Genomic DNA, 24,193 nt, shown 5'->3' on the forward strand with positions numbered 1-24,193 from the left:
CAATTAGTGGCAAGTACAAATAATGCCCGTCCCACTTAGGAAACCTGAACGCAAACCTCTGGAGACTTTGCGCCCCACCCATGGTTCCCAGAGGTTGCAGGTGGTTGCTGGGGGTTGCAGGTAGTGGAAGCAGGTAGGGAGTCTGACAAAAACCTCCGGGAACCTCCAGGAACCGCACGGAAACCTTGGGTGGGGCACAAAGTCTCCAGAGGTTTCCGTTCAGGTTTCCTAAGTGGGACCGGGGCATTAGATGGGCCTAATAGAGAAGGTCTAGCAGCAGTTCCTGTCTCCTTATTATCCCAAATTCCCATGTTCTAATCAATTGAATGCTGAACTCCATTTTGTTGCTTCTTGTTTACAAAGGCAAACTGTTTTAAGAAGTTGGATTGCATTCAGCAGAAAGAGCTGTACCCAATATGCATTCTGAAATGGTGCACCATTTCAATTCCATTCAAAACATTTGCAAAAGAGTCAATGAATATGTCCGTTTTGTATTAACTCAGAAGATAACAGAATGAAAAACAAACTAAATCTATTCTCCCAATAAATCAGCTGATTACGCCATTCAAATCAAACGCAGGCAGCAAAAGATGATGGCAAACAAGATCCAAATTCCACATGTGCAGGACAGCAGAATTCCAGATGGGAATGAACGCTGGTCGCTGGAGTAGGGATTGAATGTTGGCTGGGGTGGTCATTCTAAAGAGGGCAGCAGAGATGGATATGGGTGAGAGAGGTGTGGGGCAGGACGTTGATTGGGAGCTCAATGAGAGGCAACACTGGTAATTTGAGTACAGACACAAAGGGCTGGAGTAACTTCAGAATAAGGGGTCGGCCATTTAGGACTGAGATGAGAAAAAACCTTTTCACCCAGAGAGTTGTGACTGTGGAATTCTCTGCCACAGAAGGCAGTGGAGGCCAATTCACTGGATGCTTCCAGTAGATAGTTAAATATAGCTCTTCGGGTTAACGGAATCAAGGGTTATGGGGAGAAAGCAGGAACGGGGTACTGATTTAGGATGATCAGCCATGATCATATTAAATGGCGGTGCTGGCTCAAAGGGCCGAATGGCCTACTCCTGCACCTATTTTCTATGTTTCTATGTTTAGAAGTAACTCAGCGGGACAGGCAGCATCTCCGGAGAGAAGGAATGGGTGATGTTTTGGGTCGAGACCCGACCCGAAACATCACGATTCCTGCTCACCAGAGATGCTGCCTGTCCCGCTGAGTTACTTCAGCACTTTCTGTCTATATTTGGTTTAAACCAGCATCTGCAGTTCCTTCCTGCACTAGTAATTCGAGTGGTTCCTGTTCTTTATACATGGACTTGGTGTTTCAAAGTTTGGGTGCTGCCATCACCAATAGTGGATGACACTTGGAAAACCAATCTTTTAATGGTCAACTCAAACAATAACTAGGCTCCATATTTCCCGATTCCAGACATTGGCATTGTTTGATATTCCCCCTCTGACCACTCTCCTTCCTCCTCCCCATGCCTGTTTGAAATATTTACAAGGTTTCTGCCGACAGATTGGGAGCTGAAGGTTTAATGCACTGGTTGACATCCAATTTATAAACCATTATATTCAAGACCAATAGACCAGGGACAAATCTTCGTGAAGGCAATTCAAATTTGTGGCTCTGAATTGAAGAATGGTAAAAGGTAAAGAGAGATAATAGAACAAATGGAAAACAGAATTGCAATGCTTCAGTCTCGATTAAAGCGTGAGCAATGGCACGTTCATACAGGTTTTGCAACTTTTATACAAATAAAGTGACAGTTAATATTGCAGGGTCCGTTTTTAATATTTTTAATAATGGATGTAGCTATGAAAAAGATTATCCAACGGAGCTGTAAAATTGCCAAAAAAAATTCCTTGCTCAAAATTCTGAATTTTTCAAAGTGCTGCGTGCTTGCTCTCAATTTTTTTTTAAGTCAAATATCCATGTGGCATTTATCTGTCTCTGCAACTAAAGGCCAGGATTAACTCCAGCACGTGTTACACCTTGTTCACTCTGCTGAAGTCTAACTAAAATTATTCTCAAAACAGGACTGAGTGCATGCATGCTCATACCCAGAGTTGCAAAAATAGTCTTTGCCTCAGCAAGCAGGAAGCATTCCATGCAATCTAATTCCTGAAGTACCACACATTTTATTTCAGGTTAGACGACACTCAGTGGTACCTCAAAGGTCCCCATTTATCTGTTGGTTTCTTCAAATCTTCCATACAGCGGGAGTCTTCCCTCTCCCATCGGGCAAAAGGTACAGAAGTGTGAAAACACACGCCTTCAAGATTCAGGGGAAGTTTCTTCCCCACCGCTATGGCAACTGAACATTCCTACTTGAGAGCAGACCTCAACTACTATTTAACCCATTGGTGAACCTCGGACTTTCATTGATCAGACTTTACTGGCTTTATCTTGCACTAAACACTATTCTTCTATCTTGTATACGTACACTGTGAATGGCTCGATCGTAATCATGTATTGCCTTTCCGCTGACTGGTTAGCATGCAACAAAAGCTTTTCACTGTACCTCGGTACACGTGACAATAAACTAGACTGAACTAAAACTATACTAAATTATGAAAAGATAGCAGGCATCTGAATATGTTCAAACATGCTGGTACGCATGAGGAGAATTTCTACAGAAATGACTCTATTCATTAAGTGACGGCACTGGAGAGTGCAAAAAATAAGTCTGTATTGTATGCTGGATAAATTGAGAGTTATTGGTCGGTTATGAATGGGACCAAACAATAAGTTCCTAGATTTCTTTTCTCTACTTTCTCAGAAGAGTGTCAAAAAAAAACTTTGACTTTAAACTGGAAGATTGGTGACTTAATGAAGTCGCTCCTGAACCTATATAGGATCTATAGAACACATTAGGCAAGGTGTTCTTTAATGCAAACTGGTGATCACTACCACCTCAAATCATTGTCACAGTGCTGCCCTGTTACCTCTATTGCCCATATGTTTGCAGTGCCTTACTATGGACTGATGTTTTCAGTTCTTTTCATTTTGAAAAGGAGAGAACATATTGTATGATAATATAATTTTCCTCTCATGTTTCCAAACATGGAAGGACAATATCCTCACAAACAGCAGTAGGCACAGCACAGTCAATGAACAGGCTGTTTGAATTATCAGTCATACTCTATTCCCCCCACCCCCCAAAAAAAAGCATTTAATTTCATTTGAACCACCTTAGTAAACTTCACTGCACCTGCTGCTGCTGCTGCATCTAAATGCCCTACATTCTTCTCAACGTGTGAAAGTAATTACAAATGACACAAAACCAGCTCGAACGACACACCCTTCCATCAGATGCCAATGAAAGATGACAGAATGTGTTAGAAACATAGACCCATAGTTAGGGAAAAGGGAATAGCATGTAAATCACTTATTATTTACTCCACCTAGAAAAATAACAAAAACAAGTGGTAATAAAAAAGCAATATGCCAGTTATGTGAATTAGCTGGAAGTACCGTTGCAATGGTAATTCGACTTGAATGTTACTAAAATAAATCGTAAAATATAATTAGACAAAGCCCATAAAGTCTCAAGCATTTTATCTCCATATTTTGCCACCATTTGATAATAAATATGCCTACTGCCGATTAAATTAACTGTTCATTCAACTTTTGCTGAATAATATGCGACCCAATTCTATTTGCCATAGAAAACGATTCCTGTGTTTGACCTTGATAGTTGGCAAACTTCCTCAGCATTCCTTTCAAATGCTTCAAGACAGAGTGTCCCTACAGCTAACAAGAGAGTGTAATTCTTCTTGTCAACCTGTCTGCACTTTTCAGCAATTTCTTAAGAAATTGTCACCTTGCCAATTCTGCCAGGTTGATCCCTTCATTCTTGTTTAATTTAAGTTGTTGTCCAGTGCCTTTGCATCCAATATTTCAAACGATATCTTGATTTACGCCTGTATTTGATGCTTCTGCTGTTAAAACGAAGCTGTGCTTTAATTAGTCTTTCAGCCCACAAGGTCTGCCATTGTCATTAATCATCACTTGAATTTAGTCAGAATTTGTCTCTGGTTTAATGGGAGTAATATTGGATGGTAAATTTCCAGATTCATATTAAAACAAAATAGTCTGAATTTACAACCTTTCCCTCTATTATATACACAGAATGTAAAAGTAATATGTAAGCTCGCTATGTGTCTTAGAAAGAACAGATCTGAAAATCAAAAGAGCAACTCATAATTTGAAGTATTTATCCAAATTCTGTCTGACAGATCAGAAACACTCTTCGGGAGTCAGGTGTAGATTTGTCAATGACCACTGTCCTCAGAAGACTTCAGGAACAGAAATACAGAGGCTACACTGCAAGATGCAAACGTCTGGTCAACCGCAAAAACTGGATGGCCAGGTTACAGTTTGCCAAGTAGTACTTAAAAGAACAATCTATTGGCCGGTGGTTCATTCTACAGCAAGACAATGATCCCAAACATACTGCTAAAGCAACAAAGGAATTTTTCAAAGCTTAAAAAATAGGCAATTCTTGAGTGGCCAAGTCAATCACCCGATCTGAACCCAAATGGGCATGCCTTTTATATGCTGAGGAGAAAACTGAAGGGGACTAGCCCCCAAAACAAGCATAGGCTAAAGATGGCTGCAATACAGGCCTGGCAGAGCATCACCAGAGAAGACACCCAGCAACTGGTGATGTCCATGAATTGCAGACTTCAAGCAGTCATTGCATGCAAAGGATATGCAATAAAATACTAAACATGACTACTTTTATTTACATTACATTGCTGTGCCCAGTGTAAGCAGCTGTCTACAACAGAGTGTGACAGTCACATTCTAAAGCACGAGGATTATGTACCCGGGGATGCACGTATACTTGTTGCAGCTGCACTTTAAGGGCCTGTCCCACTTGCGTGTCCTTGGCACGCAAATTACACGACTTTGTGGTGGCGTTGAACCGCGGTGGTCCCGCGAAGGTCGGGCGCGATTTCATGCGTACGCATAGCCGCCTGGAGCGCGTGACATCATTTGAAGATGGACACAAAGCTGGAGTAACTGTGCAGAACTGGCAGCATCTCAGGAGAGAAGGAATGGGTGATGTTTCGGGTTGAGACTCTTCTTCAGCCCTGCTCTGGGAGTAGAAGTGGGGGTGGAACCGGACCGCAACGTCCGTGAGCCTCAGGCCGAGCTCGGCGATCGTTTGTCTGCTACTGCTGCTGTTGGAGGTGAGACGTTGCGCCGCGCCACGGTCTTGGGCCTGTCCCACTTTGGCCGTCAGTTGCGCGACAGGCCATTGGCGCGCAAAGCCCCGCGCGATGTCACGTACAACGACACACCCCTACGTGCATCGCAGTGGGGCTGCCCCCGCGCGGCCATACGATGCCCATGCGCCTCAACACGACCACGAGGTCGCGTAATATGCATGCTAAGGACGCGTAAGTGGGACAGGCCCTTTATGGTTCTCCTGTATTGCACGCTGAGGGCCTGGAACCTGTGTATTAACCATTTGGAATGATCACTCATGGAATGGGTGTGAAAGAAACATTGGCGTCTACTGAAATGATTGCTATTATTGTGGAAATCTTGTACGTGAAAGAACAATATGTTCTATACAAGGAAAGGTGATCGATTAATACATATTTGTAAATATTATGAATGAAGTATAAATTGGTAGAAAATACTGTCCATTTATGATATGATTCATACATTGTCAGGAGAGAAGATGTCCAACCAAATATTTAGCAAACAAATTGTGTTATTTTATATAGGTTCTAACGTGCAAGTTAATCATGCCTCACTGTTAAAGATTTGCATCTGTTGCTATCTTGTGCATCTAATGACAGAGGCAGATAGATATAAAGATTCATTAACTTACTATAACTAGAATTTGATTGGTGCTATTTACAGGTGAAAGATTTGAATGTCATTCTATGAAGTTTAAAGGAACCTTGAAGGACAATCTTGTTTTCCTATGAAGAACTTTGTCCTTAAAAATGCTGCCTGGACAGTATCCTTTTCTCTCCCGTTAAAATGTCCCACTAACATGAATTCCCACTGACGCAGAGTGGAAACAAACACTATACAGATCACCATTCCAGCCCATGTAGGAAGGAACTGCAGATGCTGGTTTAAACCGAAGATAGACACAAAAAGGCTGGAGTAACTCAGCGGGCCGGGCAGCATCTCTTGAAGGAATGGGTGACGTTTCGGGGTCAAGACCCTTCTTCAGGCTCTCCATCCTTATAACTACTGAAGCTTTCCATCTGCCCTTTTCTACCCATCTATCTTTTACATATGCCTTTTATTTATGATCTTTCATCATGCCATTTTATATATTCACGTCAAATTTCAAACCTCATTGTTAACTTAAACATGACCGCATATTTTAAGAACAGTTTTACCCAGCTCAAGATTAATCCCTGAATCCCATTCTAATCGGCACTTTTGACCAACCTGATAAACGAAAGCAGCAAACTGTACTTTCTTTCCGTTTAATTCAACTGTTAATATTTACTGTGTAGGAAAGAACTGCAGATGCTGATTTAAATCGAAGGGAGACACAAGATGCTGGAGGACAGGCAGCGTCTCTGGAGAAAAGGGATGGGTGACGTTTCGGGTGGAGACCTTCTTCAGACTGATTTTTTAAATGTTTACTGTACTTTGATTCCCTGCTCCAAAGTACATGATTAACAAAAGTTTCCTCCCACCATTGATTGCTTCACATCACAGCAGAAACCCAGACGTTCACTCCGAGCCGACTGCCTGTCAGTGACAATGTCAGCCACTGTGACTAATTTCTGTAATCCATCAATTAACACACATGACAACTTGATGACCATTTTCAAAAGAAGAATCCGATAAGTGAAAAGCAATTAAATTTTACTTTAAAGTGCCAACATTTTGCTTCATCATTAGTACTCCAAGCTGCTTCTGATTTACTGTCAAATGAAACAAAAATTGTTTAAAGAGCCATTTTTGTCATTTTGTTCCAGTCAAACTACTATTATCTGTGTTATGAAGGTAGTACAACAGAATCTAACCCCTTTATAATTGCAGCCAGGGGACTTCACAGATAACTGGTTGAAATAATAAATGCAATTCTTTTGGGCTTGTTCCCAGACAAGCGGGAAAAGACTTGTAATTCATTTTAAAGTGCCTTTGATTCAACACTGAATAAAATCTGGAATGAGAGGATTTTTCTCATGGACTGACACCAAACCAGACAGAATATAAACTAATGATGCCGCCCAGGAAGAGCGTATAAACTCTGTACAGACAAGCACCCAAGGTCAGGATCGAACCCGGGCCTTTGACGCTGTAAGACAGCAACTCATAGAAACATAGAAACATAGAAATTAGGTGCAGGAGTAAGCCATTCGGCCCTTCGAGCCTGCACCGCCATTCAATATGATCATGGCTGATCATCCAACTCAGTATCCCGTACCTGCCTTCTCTCCATACCCCCTGATCCCCTTAGCCACAAGGGCCACATCTAACTCCCTCTTAAATATAGCCAATGAACTGTGGCCTCGACTACCCTCTGTGGCAGAGAGTTCCAGAGATTCACCACTCTCTGTGTGAAAAAGGGTCTACTCATCTCGGTTTTAAAGGATTTCCCCCTTATCCTTAAGCTGTGACCCCTTGTCCTGGACTTCCCCTAACATCGGGAACAATCTTCCTGCATCTAGCCTGTCCAACCCCTTAACTCTACTGCTGTGCCACCATGCCGCTCAACTTATAGCTATTAACTGAACTCAGTAAGTGCCCATCTAATTATTTTGCCAGGTTTGCCAAGGACTGTGGAAAATGACTTGTTATTGGTAGAATATCTGGCCACCAGAATGGCGAAAAAGATTTATCATTTAATGTCAGCGAACTCACCTGAAAGATATTTGAGAGATCTCGCAGGTTAAAGATGTAGTGGAATTTGATGGCTGTTGGCAAAAATGTCGAAGCCACCTTGTTGTGCAGGGCAAGTGCCAGGTTGATTAGCTGTTGTGTCGATTTTTGCAACACCCCAGCAAAGTTATTTTGCTTTAGATGTTGAGAAAGAATGGTATTGTAGATTGTAGCAAGCGCATCCATGCCTGGAAATGATAGTGCAAACACACAGAAATGGCGCTGCAATATAAAATAGGATATCTTTAGTTATACATGGAAAAATACACAATGGGCAGCTGCACTTAAAACATAAAGCACTGGACGTAAATATGATGAATAAGATGAATTTAAATCCAAGATTTACTGGTGTGTTAAAACCCAAAGCTGTATTTTATATGACATTTCTTCTTGTGGACAAGATTTTATGAATATTGTAGAACGTCAAAACGCAAAGTGTTGGAATAACTCAGTACGTCAGGCAGCATCTCTGAAGGACTTGGATCCAGATCCTCTGGAGGTGCTGCCTGACCTGCTGAGTTACTCCAGCAATTTGTGTTCCTGCGTCTGCTTTTCCTTTTGTCTCCAATAGTATGTCAGTGCTGATTTTCAATGCATGATTAGTGCAAAAATCCTTGTTATTCAAGGCTGTTAACATCCAACTTTGTCAATCGAACCAGATATAATCAACATTGTTTTTCCCACGAGCAGTAGCTCTACTCAATAACCAAAAGTCTGTAGCCTCGTTTTGCTCTGGTATTTTATTTCATTCACATGTTTAAACCATATTGTTTTATTCTTAGTGTTTTAATGTTTTATTCTTAATGGATTACTCTGTCGTTTTGTTACTTGCAAGCGGAGCACCAAAGCAAATTCCTTGTATATGTACATACTTGGCCTATAAACTTATTCATTCATTCATTCATTCATTCCACTTCCATTCCTCAAACTGCAAATGCCATTGGGTTATGTAAATCACAATGTACTAGATATGACACTTTCTCCCCCAAAATCCAATGCCACCTCTTCGCATTGATTTAACCAGTGAGATGTTGGAAATGAAAATAGACACAAAATGCTGGAGTAACTCAGCGGGACAGGCAGCATCTCTGGATTGAAGGAATGGGTGATGTTTCGGGTCGAGACCCTTCTTCAGACTGAGAGTCTGGAGAGCCCCTAACTCAGTCTGAAGAAGGGTCTCGATCAGAAATGTCTCCCTAACTCTCAGTCTGAAGAAGAGTCTCAATAGCAATTGCAGCTTCTGAGAATGTCGGAAGAATCTCTGCACAGTTCTTGTTTAGTATATATTATTTATTCTGAAAATTTATTTTGATTTTTTTTTTAAATATCTGCAAAACAGGTATAATTTGATACATAGTTAATAGTGGGATGAAACAACAGTTCTTTGTGCACGAAGGGTGGCCAAATTCTGCTGGTATATTATAGCAGTTCAGTAGAGAACGTATTGATTCCTGAACGTGGAGGCAAGATGCGGACTTTAGAATACACACAGCCAATTTAATGTTCCAGACTCGATGCCAGATTCCAAATGGTGAATCTGTCAGTATTCTGCACGGTATCTAACAGTGGAGTATAAATTGCTGATATTCACCAGACTTAACCATATAACCATATAACAATTACAGCACGGAAACAGGCCATCTCGACCCTTCTAGTCCGTGCCGAACACATAATCTCCCCTAGTCCCATATACCTGCGCTCAGACCATAACCCTCCATTCCCTTCCCATCCATATAACTATCCAATTTATTTTTAAATGATAAATACGAACCTGCCTCCACCACCTTCACTGGAAGCTCATTCCACACAGCTACCACTCTCTGAGTAAAGAAGTTCCCCCTCAGGTTACCCCTAAACTTCAGTCCCTTAATTCTCAAGTCATGTCCCCTTGTTTGAATCTTCCCTACTCTCAGTGGGAAAAGCTTTTCCACGTCAACTCTGTCTATCCCTCTCATCATTTTAAAAACCTCTATCAAGTCCCCCCTTAACCGTCTGCACTCCAAAGAATAAAGCCCTAACTTGTTCAACCTTTCTCTGTAACTTAGTTGCTGAAACCCAGGCAACATTCTAGTAAATCTCCTCTGTACTCTCTCTATTTTGTTGACATCCTTCCTATAATTAGGCGACCAAAATTGTACACCATACTCCAGAATTGGCCTCACCAATGCCATGTACAATTTTAACATTACATCCCAATTTCTATACTCAATGCTCTGATTTATAAAGGCCAGCACACCAAAAGCTTTCTTTACCACCCTATCTACATGAGATTCCACTTTAGCTGCCACAATACTGCCAGGTTGGGAACATTGACCAAGCACTCATGAAAGAACTGCAATTCATATCCAAGCGGTAATGGCATGTGACCTGAAGCGGATTTTAGAAGTTACATAGAAACAAGTTCCCATCAATCTGCAGGTTGTGGAGTTTCCGGAATGTAAAGTGTTACTTTTATTACTAAAACTTTCTCCATCCAAGCATCTCAAAACTTCTCCGCAGCTTCAAGGCCTTCAAAACCGAAGTCGGTGTCACTACTTGATTTACTTATTTTTGATCATTTCAATCTCCTTGGAGTCTACGCTATGGATCTTAGCTTTGGCACTTCAGGGAAGGTGGGAAAAATGCAATCGCAATGATTGCAGTCAGTTAGCAGCAGACATCACCTTGACTTGTTGATCAAAATGGGCGATTGATTACAACACTCAGCAAGCTTCATGCAGCAATCAATTTAGTGTTCATCCTGCAAATTACAGAGCATGACTATAGCTTAATAGATCTCTGTCAGTAAGTGATTTACATATTGTAAATCTGGGAACAGCAACTCTGTCCCCACGATCACTGTGGTCATCTGGTGCAACATCTAAACACATTGAAATGCAGGACTGATTAATCTCAACGTTAAGAGTGATATGCTTTATTGATTGTTTTGAACCTTCAATAGAAAGTATTTGCAGCTCTTCAGCTCTTCACTTGCCAAAGAAGGCTTTGATCTTATAAATCTGCTGGAAGCTAGAGCGAGTCAAAAAGTTCTTCTGCTGAGTTGCAGAGTGATAGTGGAGATTAAATCTCCTTGTACAAGCAACTGTGCTTGACCTTAGTGACAACCCCTAATTATAAATAATCATTAAGATTCACGACAAGGTGGCATTGTGATCTGAAGACAGAAAGTGGTGGATAAGGGCCTGTCCCACTTGGGTGTCATTTGCGTGTCATTTGCGCAACATCATTTACGCGTCATGACGCATGACGTGCACATCGTGACGTGCACGTGATGCGTGCATGGTGTGCATTTCGCGCGCATGGTACGTGGTGACGTAGGCAGTGACGCGTGGTCGCGCGCGGCACCCCAGCATTTTGGGATGTACAAAATCTTTGCACGCCATCTGCATGACGCGCAAATGGCGCCCAAGTGGGACAGGCCCTTTAAGCATCATCTCTTCACAGATCTCCTTTCCACAAGTGCTGTCTGACCTGCTGAGAATTGCCAGTCATTTACGTTCAGATTTCAGATTTTCCACCATCTACAGCTTCTTTTCCCCCTTCACCAATAGACAATAGACAATAGGTGCAGGAGGAGGCCATCCGGCCCTGCGAGCCAGCACCACCATTCAATGTGATCATGGCTGATCATCCACAATCAGTTCCCCGTTCCTGCCTTCTCCACATATCCCCTATATTTAAGAGCCCTATCTAGCTCTCTCTTGAAAGTATCCAGAGAACCGGCCTCCACCGCCCTCCAAGGCAGAGAATTCCACAGACTCACAACTCTCTGTGTGAAAAAGTGTTTCCTCGTCTCCGTTCTACATGGCTTAACCCTTATTCTTCTTCTGTGGCCCCTGGTTCTGGACTCCCCCAACATCGGGAACAGGTTTCCTGCCTCTAGTGTGTCCAAACCCCTAATAATCTTATATGTTTCAATAAGATTCCCTCTCATCCTTCTGAACTCCAGAGTATACAAGCCCAGCCGCTCCATTCTCTCAGCGTGACAGTCCCGCTATCCCGGGAATTATGAACTCCTTCCTTGTAAACCTACGCTGCACTCCCTCAATAGCACAAATGTCCTTCCTCAAATTAGGGGACCAAAACTGCACACAATACTCCAGGTGAGGTCTCACTAGGGCCCTGTACAACTGCAGAATGGCCTCTTTACTCTTATACTCAACTCCTCTTGTTATGAAGGCCAACATGCCATTCACTTTCCTCACTGCCTGCTGTACCTGCATGCTTACTTTCATTGACTGATGAACAAGAACCCCCAGATCCCCTTGTACTTCCCCTTCTCCCTACTTGACACCATTTAGATAATAATCTGCCTTCCTGTTTTTGCTACCAAAGTGGATAACCTCCCATTTATCCTTGCCAATTCCTAACTGAACCTCAAGCTCATCCACTTTATTTCTTATACTTCGCTCATTCATATACAACACTTTGACTTCGGTATTCACCTCCCCTCTCACACCGCTCACAATTGGCCCTGACCTTACTCTCTTGTCCCCTCTCGAACTTTCCTTCCCATTAATTCGGGAGTCTTTTGTAACTTTTCCTGTACTCACTTCCCCTTTAACTCCATCTTTACACTCCCAATTTGTCAATCCCCCCCCCCCCCCCCCCCCCCCCCCCCCCCCCCCCCCCCCCTACTATTTAGTTTAATGTAACCAGTTTTTTAGTTTAGTTTAGTTTAACCAGCCTTGTGATTCTGAAGTTTTACTGATTTGGCCATTACCCCCTCATGTTTTCATTGAACCCATTTTGCAAACAACAACCAAAATGAACTCCTTCATTGTACCTGTAGGCGAGGGTTGATGGTGAAGCTGCCAGATGTGGGATTCATGCAGGAAACATACTGCACATTATGAATCTCTTTGAGGGCAAGTTTAGTTCGATCGTACCTGGTAAAAGATTACATTTAGTTTGACATTAGTTTAAGTGGGTGAACATAGTAATACAGGAACACAGCGAAAGAGCTTGCATTTATAGTGTGTCTTTCAGAACCTCAGCTTTATCAGAGCTAAGTTCATCCTCCTGAGCTCCAAGGAATAAAATCCAAGCCAACTCAACCTCTCCTTATATAGCTCAAGGCCTCAAGTGCACACAACATCCCAGTAAATCTTCTCTGCATGTATTTTTTTTTAATGCATATGAATGTATCTTTTGAAAGAAACTATGAGTTTCTCAGCATCATTGTTGAATTTAAAACTTGTATCTCTTAAATATCTTATCACATCCTCAAGTCTAAACAGTTTTGCAAACAATAATTATATTTTCAGGACGTGTTCACAATTATTGGGCTGGCAAATACGCCTGAAAAGAACAATTAAATAAATTCATAATTTGGTAATGTTGGTTTAAAAAGGAATATTAGTTTGGATAGAGTGATTTCAACTAGTAAATGAGGATAAACCTGATTATTTTATGTATGTCCAAAATGAAAAGGTCTGCACTCTCACACTAAATCTACGTGAAAATGACCCCCGTCTACTCATGGTGAAGTGCTTGGAAAAAAAGCCTTAACTCCAGGTCTAATACCACTGGTATTTAGAAAACTGTCACCTAAAACCAGTCCTCAACAGGTTAATATCATATCTACTGCTGTTTTCCCATTCTAATCTCTGGAAGCCAATTTAAAATATGCATCATAATTTGGATATATCTCAGCAAACTTACAAGGCTGGAAGGAATTTAGTGCCAATCATAAACTTGGCAGATTCCTATGATAACAAGTTTCCTACCAGCTTTGGGAAGCTTTTTCAATCAATTTCCAGCTTTATTCAATCAATTTCCAGCTTTTTCAATCAATTTCCAGCTTTTTCAATCAATTTCGCTCATTACAATTCATAAAAACATTTAGATATAACAGTTAAATGGTGCTCTAAAATATTAACTCAAAATGTTCCAATAAATGTTAAACAAATATTATGTCAATTATAGGCATTATTTGAAGTCCAAAGTCAGCTCACTATTCAGTTTTGAAAACTATTTGATAAAGTCTACCCAGCATATCTAGCCTGAATGCAGAGGGAAGATCTGACTGATCATCTGTAAACGACAGCATCTCACAACCCTGAATATCCAGTAGATCATTTAGAAAACGTCAAAGCTGAGGATGGAGCCTTAGCTCCTGTCAAAATCTCTGAATAAACACGCTATTTTACACATTTTAATTCATTCTCATAACCATTTCAAAACTGATAAGTTTGCTAACAATCATTTATACCAAGAATTGAAAAAATAAATAGTTATTAAAATAAAGCAATAATTACACATTTTTAAAATTATATAACCTTTGACACCTGTATATAACCATTGACACCTGTACTAATCAATAATCTAAGGTACACAAAAATGCTGGAGAAACTCAGCGGGTGCAGTAGCATCTATGGAGCAGAGGAAATAGATGCTTTTTCCTTCGCTCCATAGATGCTGCTGCACCCGCTGAGTTTCTCCAGCATTTTTGTGTACCTTCGATTTTCCAGCATCTGCAGTTCCTTCTTAAACACTAATCAATAATCTATCTGTCACTGCCTTGAACATGTGACTTTGGTCCACAGCCTTCTGTGGCAAAGAATTCCACAGATTCATCACCATCTGACTAAAGAAATTCCTCCTCAACTCACTTCTTTCCCAAAAGAAGTCTAATTCTGAGGCTATGACCTCGAGTCCTAAACTCTCCCACTAGTGGAAACATCCTCTCCACATCCACTCTATCCAAGCCTTTCATTATTCTGTCTGTATGTTTTAATGAGGTCCCCCCCTCATTCTTCTAATCTCCAGCGAGTACAGGCCCAGTGCCGTCAAACACTCATCATAGGTTAACCTACTTATTCCTGGGATCATTCTTGTAAACCTCCTCTGGGCCCTCTCCAGAGCCAGCACATCCTTCCTCAGAAATGGGGCCCAAAATTGTGGCCTGACCAGCGCCTTATAGAGCCTCAGCATTACATCCCTGGTTTTGTATACAAGCCCTCTCGAAATAAATGCCAGCATTGCATTTTTGGACAACATGGGACTCATACGACTTCATGCAATAGAATGTATACCATGAGACTTCACAGAAAGCAGAATTAAAATGCTGCAGTTAACAATTGCTGGGAATCCTCAAATTGAAAAGCACAAATGACTGGGACATAATTTTCCCTTGGAAATGAATTCAGTTGTTAGTGATCCCAATAAGCAGCCGACACTGCATTCAGCATAATGTCGAGCAAACATTACAAATTTCCGGCAATTGATAATATACCACACATTTTGTCCCACCATCCCGAGACAAATTCATGCACCATTCATCAAGAACTTCATCTTTCACGATCTACAAAGATAGGATGGATTAAGAAACTAAGTAGCACACACCAATGACTATAGTCCAAATGCTGCCTGATGAGTGTATGTGGCTGAACAGTGCCATAAGTGTCAACTTCAGGCATGTTCATGTCATCAATAAAGTAGACCAGTCTCTTGTTGCCGGGTGGTCCGTAGTTCCTGCCAGCCTTCTTCTCAAGGGGCTTTTCCAGTATGGCTACAAAATATAAACAGCAAATATTACTAAAGGTAGCATGAGATTTAATCTCAGGAGAACACATGTGCAGCCACACAGCTGAGTTATCAACGCTATTCTTTGTAGTTCTGGTTTTAAGACTACCGTTCAGGTAAGATGGAGTACTCATGCCTATGAGTGTTGAGGACCATCTGACCCTGATTAGAGTTTAGAGCAAACAGGCCCTTCAGATTAACTTAGCCACGCTGACCAACATGTCACATCTACACGAGTCTGACCTGCCCGTGCTTGGCCCATATCCCTCTAAACCTATCCCATCCACGTACCCGTCTAAATGTTTCTTAAATGTTGTGATAGTACCTATCAGCCGGCATGGTGGAGCAGCGGTTTGTAGGTTAATTGGCTAGGTAAAATTGTTGAAAAGCTGTCCCTAGTGTGTGTAGGATAGTTTTAGGATGCGGGGATCTTTGGTCGACGTGGACTCGGTGTGTCCGCACTGTATAAACTAGACCACCTGCTTCAACTACCTCCTCCGGCAGCTCGTTCCATATACTAGCCACCCTTCCTACTAAATCTCCCCACCTCACCTTAACCTCTGTCTTCTGGTTCTGGATTCCCCTAGTTTTCATCTCACTCACTTTATTACAGTTTCTTTCTATTTAATTTGACGACTTTCAAACAATTGCTTCTCTTGTATGAATAGAAAAAAAGAAAAAGTTATGAAATGGTATTTTTGGTCGCTTGGACCATGTCTCCATAACTATGCCATTACAATTACAGCAGAGCCGCAGACCACTGATGGTTAAAACAGAATCATTTCAGTCCTGCTGCTCCTTACATGATTTCTATGAAATCTGAATCAAGCTCTGAAATCTTCCTTCAAAAGTAAAAGGTATAGCGTGGCAATTAATGGTTAGAATTTCCTCAGTCATTTTATTATTTATAGCCATGCCTTTGATGTTGATGGTGTGCTGAGACCAACCCCTTTGCAACGAGAATGGGATATCCATACAAATTTTTGTTTTACTTCTTCTACTGCTCTATTTGCGGTGTGCAGTGATTTTGTAAGCAAGTTCTTTGACAGCATGTTCCCTGTCACAGCTCAAGACAGCTGAGTGATTTTCCTGCCAAAATGTTCTATTTTATTATCAAGCATGTTGTGCGAGTTGTGGCAGCCATCAAAAATGTTCTTTCCTTTCCTTTCATTGCCTGCTTGTACTGATGCTCATTGATCTTCGAAATCCCACATTAGTCATTTATTCACGGACAGGCTTGGACTACCTGCCAGCACCTGCTCAACCATAATAGGCATCAGACTGTGTCGTGATCCTCTCATCATGCGAGGATCAGCAAGGGTCACAGGAGCATGGACTAACTGCATCTGAGTTTACCTTGCCCTGTGGATGGAGCAGTAGACGGGTAGAAGAGGCGAATGGAGAAACGTTCTAGTGCCACAACCCTTCTAACCCCGCTCAGTCCACCAACACCTACCTGGTTGCCAAACACTTTAACTCCCCCTCCCATTCCCACACTGACCTTTCTGTCCTGGGCCTCCTCCGCTGTCAGAGAGGCCCACCTAAATTGGAAGAAAAGCACCTCATATTTCGCTTGGGCAGCTCACACCCCAGCAGTATGAACATAGACTTATATAAACCTTGCTTTCCTCTCTATCCATCCCACCCCCTTCCCAGTTCTCCGACCAGCCTGACTGTCACGGACAACATTGTATCTCTGGTTGCCTTGTTGTTACCTTCTCCTAGCCAACAATGATCTATTCTACATTTTCCTTGAACCTCATCCCCATTGTCCTGTTTTCACACCTTACACTTCCTTATCTATGTACTCGTTCTCCCCGACATCAGTCTGAAGAAGGGTCTCAACCCCAGACTTCACCCATTCCTTCTTCCCAGAGATGCTGCCTCTCCCGCAGTTACTCCAACATTTTGTGTCTATTTCCTGCTAATACATGACCTCTTTAAAAAACCTGCCTTTGTGAACGTAATATTCAAGTGCTGACATTTAGCTGTGAGGTCAGAAGATGCCATCTGTTTCCAACATAACTAAGAGTCAAAGGACACGTTGAATGGAAGTAAAATGACAAAATAATCACAGATAGTATGGTGCAGGAAGGAACTGCAGATGCTGGTTTAAACCAAAGATAGACACAAAATGCTGGAGTAACTCAGCGGGACAGGCAGCATTTCTGGCGAAAATAAATGGGTGACATTTCGTGTTGAGACCCTTCTTCAGATAGTATGATGTTAGATTTTCATAACTGAAAATTAATTGCCAACCGGACACATATTAGACTTAACAGAACAGAAAGTACTGTTAAAATGTTTGATGATTTTGGGGTGAGGTGCAGGCTGTGATTTTATTCTAAGTCTCATTGCTTTGAGTGATGACAACTCAATAAACACCTATAGCTGGCATTTTCAAATTTCTCCTCTGTTTATTCTTTTCAATTTTTTGTTCCTGTTGATTTATTATTTCAGCCGTTGCAGTTTTGAGCGATCTTCCGTTCTCTGTTCAGTTCATGCTCTGCTTCACTGCTTTGGCCTTTTCAAGGGCTCTCTAATTGTGCTTTTCACACTATTTTACTGCTGGTTCTTCTTCAATTTATTTTTTTTGCAGTGGAACAAAACTCAAGGAGATTTCTAACGATCTGTCCAGATATCTAGCTCCGGTTTCCTCCCACACTCGAAAGACATGCAGGTCTGTCGGTTAATTGGCATCTGACCAATTGTAAATTGATCCGATTCAGATTCAGATTCAGATTCAACTTCATTGTCATTTAATTGTCATTGTGCAGTGTACAGTACAGAGACAACGAAATGCATTTAGCATCTCCCTGGAAGAGCGACATATGAGCAATAAATAAATCTATTTACATGCATCTATTTGGCCTTCTTGATGCCTCTCTTCAGGTTAGCCCTGGATGAACTGTAGGCTCAGGCATCACCTGACTTGAAAGCGGTGTCCCGTGCTTTCAGCAGTAGGCTGGCCTCGCTGTTCATCCATGGCTTCTGATTCGGGAATATGGTCACCCGTTTGAGGGAGGCGACACCGTTGATGGCGGAGTTTATAAAGTCCAGAACAGAGGATGTGTAGGAATCAATGTCCGTGTGGGAGTCAAGGGCGGCCTGGGCTGCAAACGTCTTCCAGTCAGTGTTTCCAAAACACTTCTGAAGTGTGGAGTCTGCCTCCTCTGACCAGACTTTAACAGTGGGTTTAACCCGTCTGATGAGTGGGGAGTGGGGATTGTTCCCCAGTGTGAAGGATAGTGCTGGTGTACAGGGTGATCGCTGGTTGACATGGGCTCGATGGATTGAGTGGCCTGTTTCTGCACTGTATCTCGAATGTACTAAACTGGCAAACATTGCCACACTCCTCTGTCTCTGCTCGATGATATCATAATATCAATGTTGAGTTTTAGTTACAACTCAGATATTTAAATCCAAAATGCAAAAATAGTGTGAGCATTCAGCTGTGTTCTCTTCCCTCCTTTTGCTGGCTCCATATGGAATTCCTTCCTTTACTGCATCATCAAGTGAGACTTCCTTCCACAGCAGTCCCTTTGCAAGAGTTTGAGATGAGTTGGCGGGGACTGTAAATGACATGGAAGGCCCGTCTCCCACAGAGGGAAGGGGGACTTATACTGACAAAAGCCAAGAAAGGAAGCATGAAGATGGTTACTATTGAAAACCCAGATCAGTGCTCATCACAGCTGTTTGCATGTGGATAGTTTACAAACATGGCCACACATCAAGATGTAAAAGGGAAAATATTCAAAATGTGAGCTCCTGTAATCAACACTAAAGTATGCAACTGGATGCTTCAGGATATAAAAACAAGGGTGGCACATGGGCACAGCTGCAACCTCACAACGCCAGAGACCTGACAGAGATCTCGGCTGCTGTCTGTGTGGTGTTTGAATGTTCTTCCTGTGACCACATGGATTTGCTCCGGGTGTTCCAGTACTTCTCATATCGCAAAGACATGTGAGTTTGTAGGTTAATTGGCCTCTGTAAAATTGCCCCCAGAGCATAAGGAGAGGATGAGAAAGTGGTGTAACATAGAACTAAAGTAAACTAGTGATTGATGGTCAGGGTGGACTCGATGGGCCGAAGGGGCTGTTCCCATGCTGTATCTCTAAACTACACTAATACTGTTCTGCATTTTGGAACATCCTTTATTGTTTATTGTGTGTTAGTCTGGGCTGGTGAACAAATACATTGGCGTTATTTGGCTGAGAGTGCATTCCCTGGTCAAGGGTCGCCAGTCATGTGCTGTCTGTGTAGTGCGTTTTTAAATGGTTATTCAAACTGCCTTTCAGCCACTTTAAAATTAAAAGAACTCCTACAGAAATGGCAACTGGATGCGTCACCAGTTAATGAGATTCTGTGATGAGATAGTAAATGCAGAGAGCATTTTGTGAGCCACTTGAATGCTGAATAAATTATTTCCCAAAATCACAACTAAATTACTTTAATAAAGAGCAGAGCATGTCATCTGCACTTCAGGGAATAGAAATGACTGAATTTAGACCACATCAAAATGGGGCAAGTTCATTATATAAGTGTGTGCTCCTTTCATACCTAAAGTATTTCACCTCAGCTGAGAGAGCAGGTGAAGCTCTGCTTCCTAAACATGCACTTTCTTATCTACTCAAGCTTGCTTAATCCTTTTACCTAAGTGTGATGTGCATGAGAACCAAAAATAAATCAGTGAAGTCATTTTTTTTGCCAGGTCAAATGTTGTTTCCTTCCTGAGTCATCCCAGTGCAGGAGCATCCAGTGTGTTGAGGGGCTGGGAATTGCTGGAAAGCACTCGTCTCCTGTGGATGCTTCTGAAATCTCACACCTAATTTAGGACCACGTCATTATGAACCCACAGGAGTGGGAGTAAACGATGGTGCACAGATTGTATCATCATTTACTTTGCTTTGTCTCATTACTGCAGGAAATATACCCCGCTCGGCAAAGAGAATCCCAGAAAGATCTACAGCTAGAATGCACATAAATAAATAATTGGGAAGTGCTGCCAACAGTTAAATTGTAACAAGATTGCACTGTTGGACTCAGAAATATTAAAGTCATCAATCAGAAGGTTACCTCTATCCGAGGAATCAACTTCTGGGTTGCCTCATCTTTGAATGGACCCATGAGGATGTCATCTTTGCTGACCTTTCTTGACTTTCCCTGAAACCCTTCAATTAATAAATATTTTGACATGGAGCATATTTGAGTTGGTGCACTATCAGTACTGACCTATTGTTATGGTTATCCCGACTCGGAGCTGTGCAGCAGAGAGGTTAAGGCAAGAGGATGTAAGAAAGCCTTGTCCATCACTCTTTTAAAATCAAAATGATGCTCTTGAAATGTGTTGACCCCATTTTGTTTACTCTATGATTACCAATTATTCCGATCAAACGTCCACATCCAAGATCAAACAAACGATCACCATGACATGAAGCACAGTCAGAAAAATAGACAACCAAGAAAGGCACATCAATGTCATTGCGGCACAGTGCAATAAGGGACAGACACAATCACATCACCCCTTTCAACTTTCAATAGAGATATCCGACTACAACTCATTTCTCAATTACACAAAGTTCACTATCTGTCCCGAATATGTAGCAATGCAAAATAAAACTCCAATGCCCAACTAGTCCACAAATATCACTAGATCAGGAATTATTTATCCCGAGTTAATGCATTTCACCTTTTATTGACCATGATACTATTTAGTAATATTATATAGAATAATGGGGGAATATGACTATTTGGCCTCGCCAATTTGTCCCTGCGTTAATACTCTATATGACTCTCATCCAACATTATTTTATCCAGTTAATCCTTCTATTCACCATCTGTTTTCATCTAGGATCTTATTAAATGCGTTGGAAATGTCACAATATACTCCCAGAGACAGTTTTGCCGCTCATATTTTACTCACGCCAGTCAGATCTCTAATTGAGTAGTAACATGAAATGCAGTACATTATGCAGAAGGCATGAGTGGTCTAGCCAAGATATACTGTCATGATATAGGGAACTGTCAATAGTGATACGTCTGTTAGTCTAGGATGATGCTCCAAGGTCATCACGTTTTGATACGGCCTTCAGTGGCGTGCTAATCAAGAGGGTTGTGCAAACGTGAGCTGTGTTTTAATTATTCATCTTGCTGCAGTTCTTGCAGGATTTGAAAAATGCCCTCAGCATACTTCTCTAGCAACAGCACAGAAAAAAAAGTTCTGTGAACATTTGCAGGCAATCATTTCCTGAGTGTAGGATACTAGTTAGTGTCCAAGTTAGACTAGTTAGATACAAGTCAGAGGAAGGGTCTAGACCTTTAACGTCTCCCATTCCTTCTCTCCAGAGATGCTGCCTGTCCCGCTCAGTTACTCCAGCATTTTGTGTCTATCTTCGATGTGAACCAGCATCTGCAGTTCCTTCCTACACATACTAGTTAGTGCCTTGTGAAGGGCCAGAACAAGCTGGGAAAACACAAATTGTTGCAAAGGTTTCATTTTGTATAGAAACTACATAAAGGAATTTTACTAGGCAGTAATGTAATGCATAACTCTTGAGACTTTAAATTCAAATTACTTTGAATTTAACCCCTTTTTAATAACTATTACAGATATTGCAGCATGCATCATCCAATCTCATCTTGTCTAGAATTTTGCATGTGTAATTGTGCAAATATTTACCATTGTAAATTGTTCAACAAACATTGACATTTCACTTTTTCAGATATCGTAATTTTTGCCGGTTAGGTATTGAATTTCTAGTCTTTCTCCGCATAAATAATGCCATTTTGCATTATTAAGGTTTTATAAAGCCATTTAAATAGCAATTCCAAGGTATATATACTCATCTATTAGTCTCTCATTATTCCAATAACCCCATGCTCTGAGTAGAAGACATCATCTCACCTTGCAGCATGGCAGATGTGGTGTAGTAATTAAATGGCACATTCTTCACAACGTGCTCATCGGGATCCAGCGATCCGAGTTTCTCCCCGACGAGCACAGATTTACCAGTCCCTGCATTGCCCACAAGCATGACTGGTCTGCGTCTGTCCAGCAACCGGTCCATGAAGTAGCGGATGCGAATCGTCTCTATGGTATGCACCAAACAAGCCTAAAAAAAAGTCATGGTGATAGTCACAAAAAGCTGCAGTAACTCAGCGGGTCAGTCAGTATCGCTGGAGAAAAGGAACAGGTGACGTTTCGGGTCGAGACCATTCTTCAGCAATATGTGCATTAGGAGTAGCAAACTACAATCTTCTCCGAAAAGTAGGGTGAATATTCTTCGGCTTGCACAACAAAGTCACATTTACCACTTTCACCGTGGTACATGTTATTCTGCATTAATGATGAAGAAAATGCCATTTTCAAAGGTTCACAGTGTACAGTTTAGAATGATGTTCCAATTAGATTCACCTCATAGAAACCTGGATACATAACACTGGTCACAGCAGAGAGAGGCAGAAGGTTGTGGGAGAAGGTTCGGGTTCCCAGTTGGGATGCCAGTTTAAACCGAAAATACACACAAACTGCTGTAGTAACTCAGCGGGACAGGCAGCATCTCTGGAGAGAAGGAATGGGTGACCCTTCTGTCCCTTCTGTCTAGACCCTTCAGTCCAGAGATGCTGCCCGTCCCGCTGAATTACTCCAGCTTTTTGTGTCAATCATAATCTTGTGAATGTGATCATATTACTGGGCAAGGGAGGTTGCTGGGGAGGAGTGATAAGTAGCGTTGGGTAAGTTATGCCCCTGTCCCACTTAGGAAACCTGAACGGAAACCTCTGGAGACTTTGCGCTCCACCCAAGGTTTCCGTGTGGTTCCCGGAGGTTTTTGTCAGTCTTCCTACCTGCTTCCACTACCTGCAACCTCTGGCAACCACCTGCAACCTCCGGGAACTGCACGGAAACCTTGGGTAGGGCGCAAAGTCTCCAGAGGTTTCCGTTCAGGTTTCCTAAGTGGGACAGGGGGCATTAGGTTGCAGTCAGCAGATTCAGGAACATCACTTGGGATGGTGTGAGGTGAGCTTCAATGGAAATTAGCTGTATGGAACATGTCTTTACAAATAGACGACCAAAGCTAAGCCAGTTCCAGTGCCATAGAACAACACAGGCACTATTTAGGAGAGCATTAGAGATGCTGCCTCACTGTGCCAGCGACCGTATTTGATCTTGATCACAGGTGCTGTATGCTTGGAGTTAGCATGTTCTACCTGGGACTGCGTGGGTTTCGTCCAGGTGCTCCAGCTTCTTCCCACATCCCAAAGACATCCAGGGTTGTAGGTTAATTTGCCTTTGGAAATTGTCACGAGTGTGGAGTGGGATAACTAGTGTAAGAGAGGGATCAATGGTTGGCATGGATAGTGGGCTGAAGGACATGTCTCCATGCTGTATCTCTCTAAACTCTAAACTATTCCTTAAAATGTCACTAAAGCCTGCTTATGTGTGTGTGTGGGCTGCAGCATCTCGGGATCATATACCCAACCATGATATTTGAAGTGACATCTGGACACTTCCGGTAGGCGGCGCGGCTCTGGCCAGCAGCGGCCTCTGCAGCCTGTCCGCGTTTTATTATTTTTTGTCTGTGTTTTTATGTAGTTTTTTGTTATTTTTTATGTGTGGTGTGTGTGTGTGGGGGGGTGGGGGGGGGGGTGGGAGGGGGGGGGGGGAACTTTTTGAATCTCTCCCTGCACTGAGACCCGACCTTTTCTCGTCGGGTCTCAGTCGTCGTTGAGGCCGTAACGAGGAGCGGCCTCCAACAGGAAGAGACCGGGGACTCG

At 42.1% G+C, this 24,193-nt stretch overlaps 1 protein-coding gene across 1 annotated transcript in view; it reads right to left on the bottom strand.

Moving 5' to 3' along the window:
• LOC129708122 (dynein axonemal heavy chain 9-like) overlaps positions 1 to 24,193 on the bottom strand; it is a 295,482-nt gene that overhangs the window by 164,659 nt on the left and 106,630 nt on the right. The window contains exons 38-41 of the mRNA XM_055653686.1: positions 22,323 to 22,530; positions 15,236 to 15,401; positions 12,675 to 12,777; positions 7,871 to 8,110 (exon numbers count right to left, since the gene is read on the bottom strand). Of these exons, the coding sequence (XP_055509661.1) occupies positions 7,871 to 8,110; positions 12,675 to 12,777; positions 15,236 to 15,401; positions 22,323 to 22,530 (717 nt within the window). The remainder of the gene's footprint in view (positions 1 to 7,870; positions 8,111 to 12,674; positions 12,778 to 15,235; positions 15,402 to 22,322; positions 22,531 to 24,193) is intronic.

This window comes from Leucoraja erinacea, chromosome 23, assembly GCF_028641065.1.
Source record: "Leucoraja erinacea ecotype New England chromosome 23, Leri_hhj_1, whole genome shotgun sequence".
Taxonomy (NCBI): domain Eukaryota; kingdom Metazoa; phylum Chordata; class Chondrichthyes; order Rajiformes; family Rajidae; genus Leucoraja; species Leucoraja erinaceus.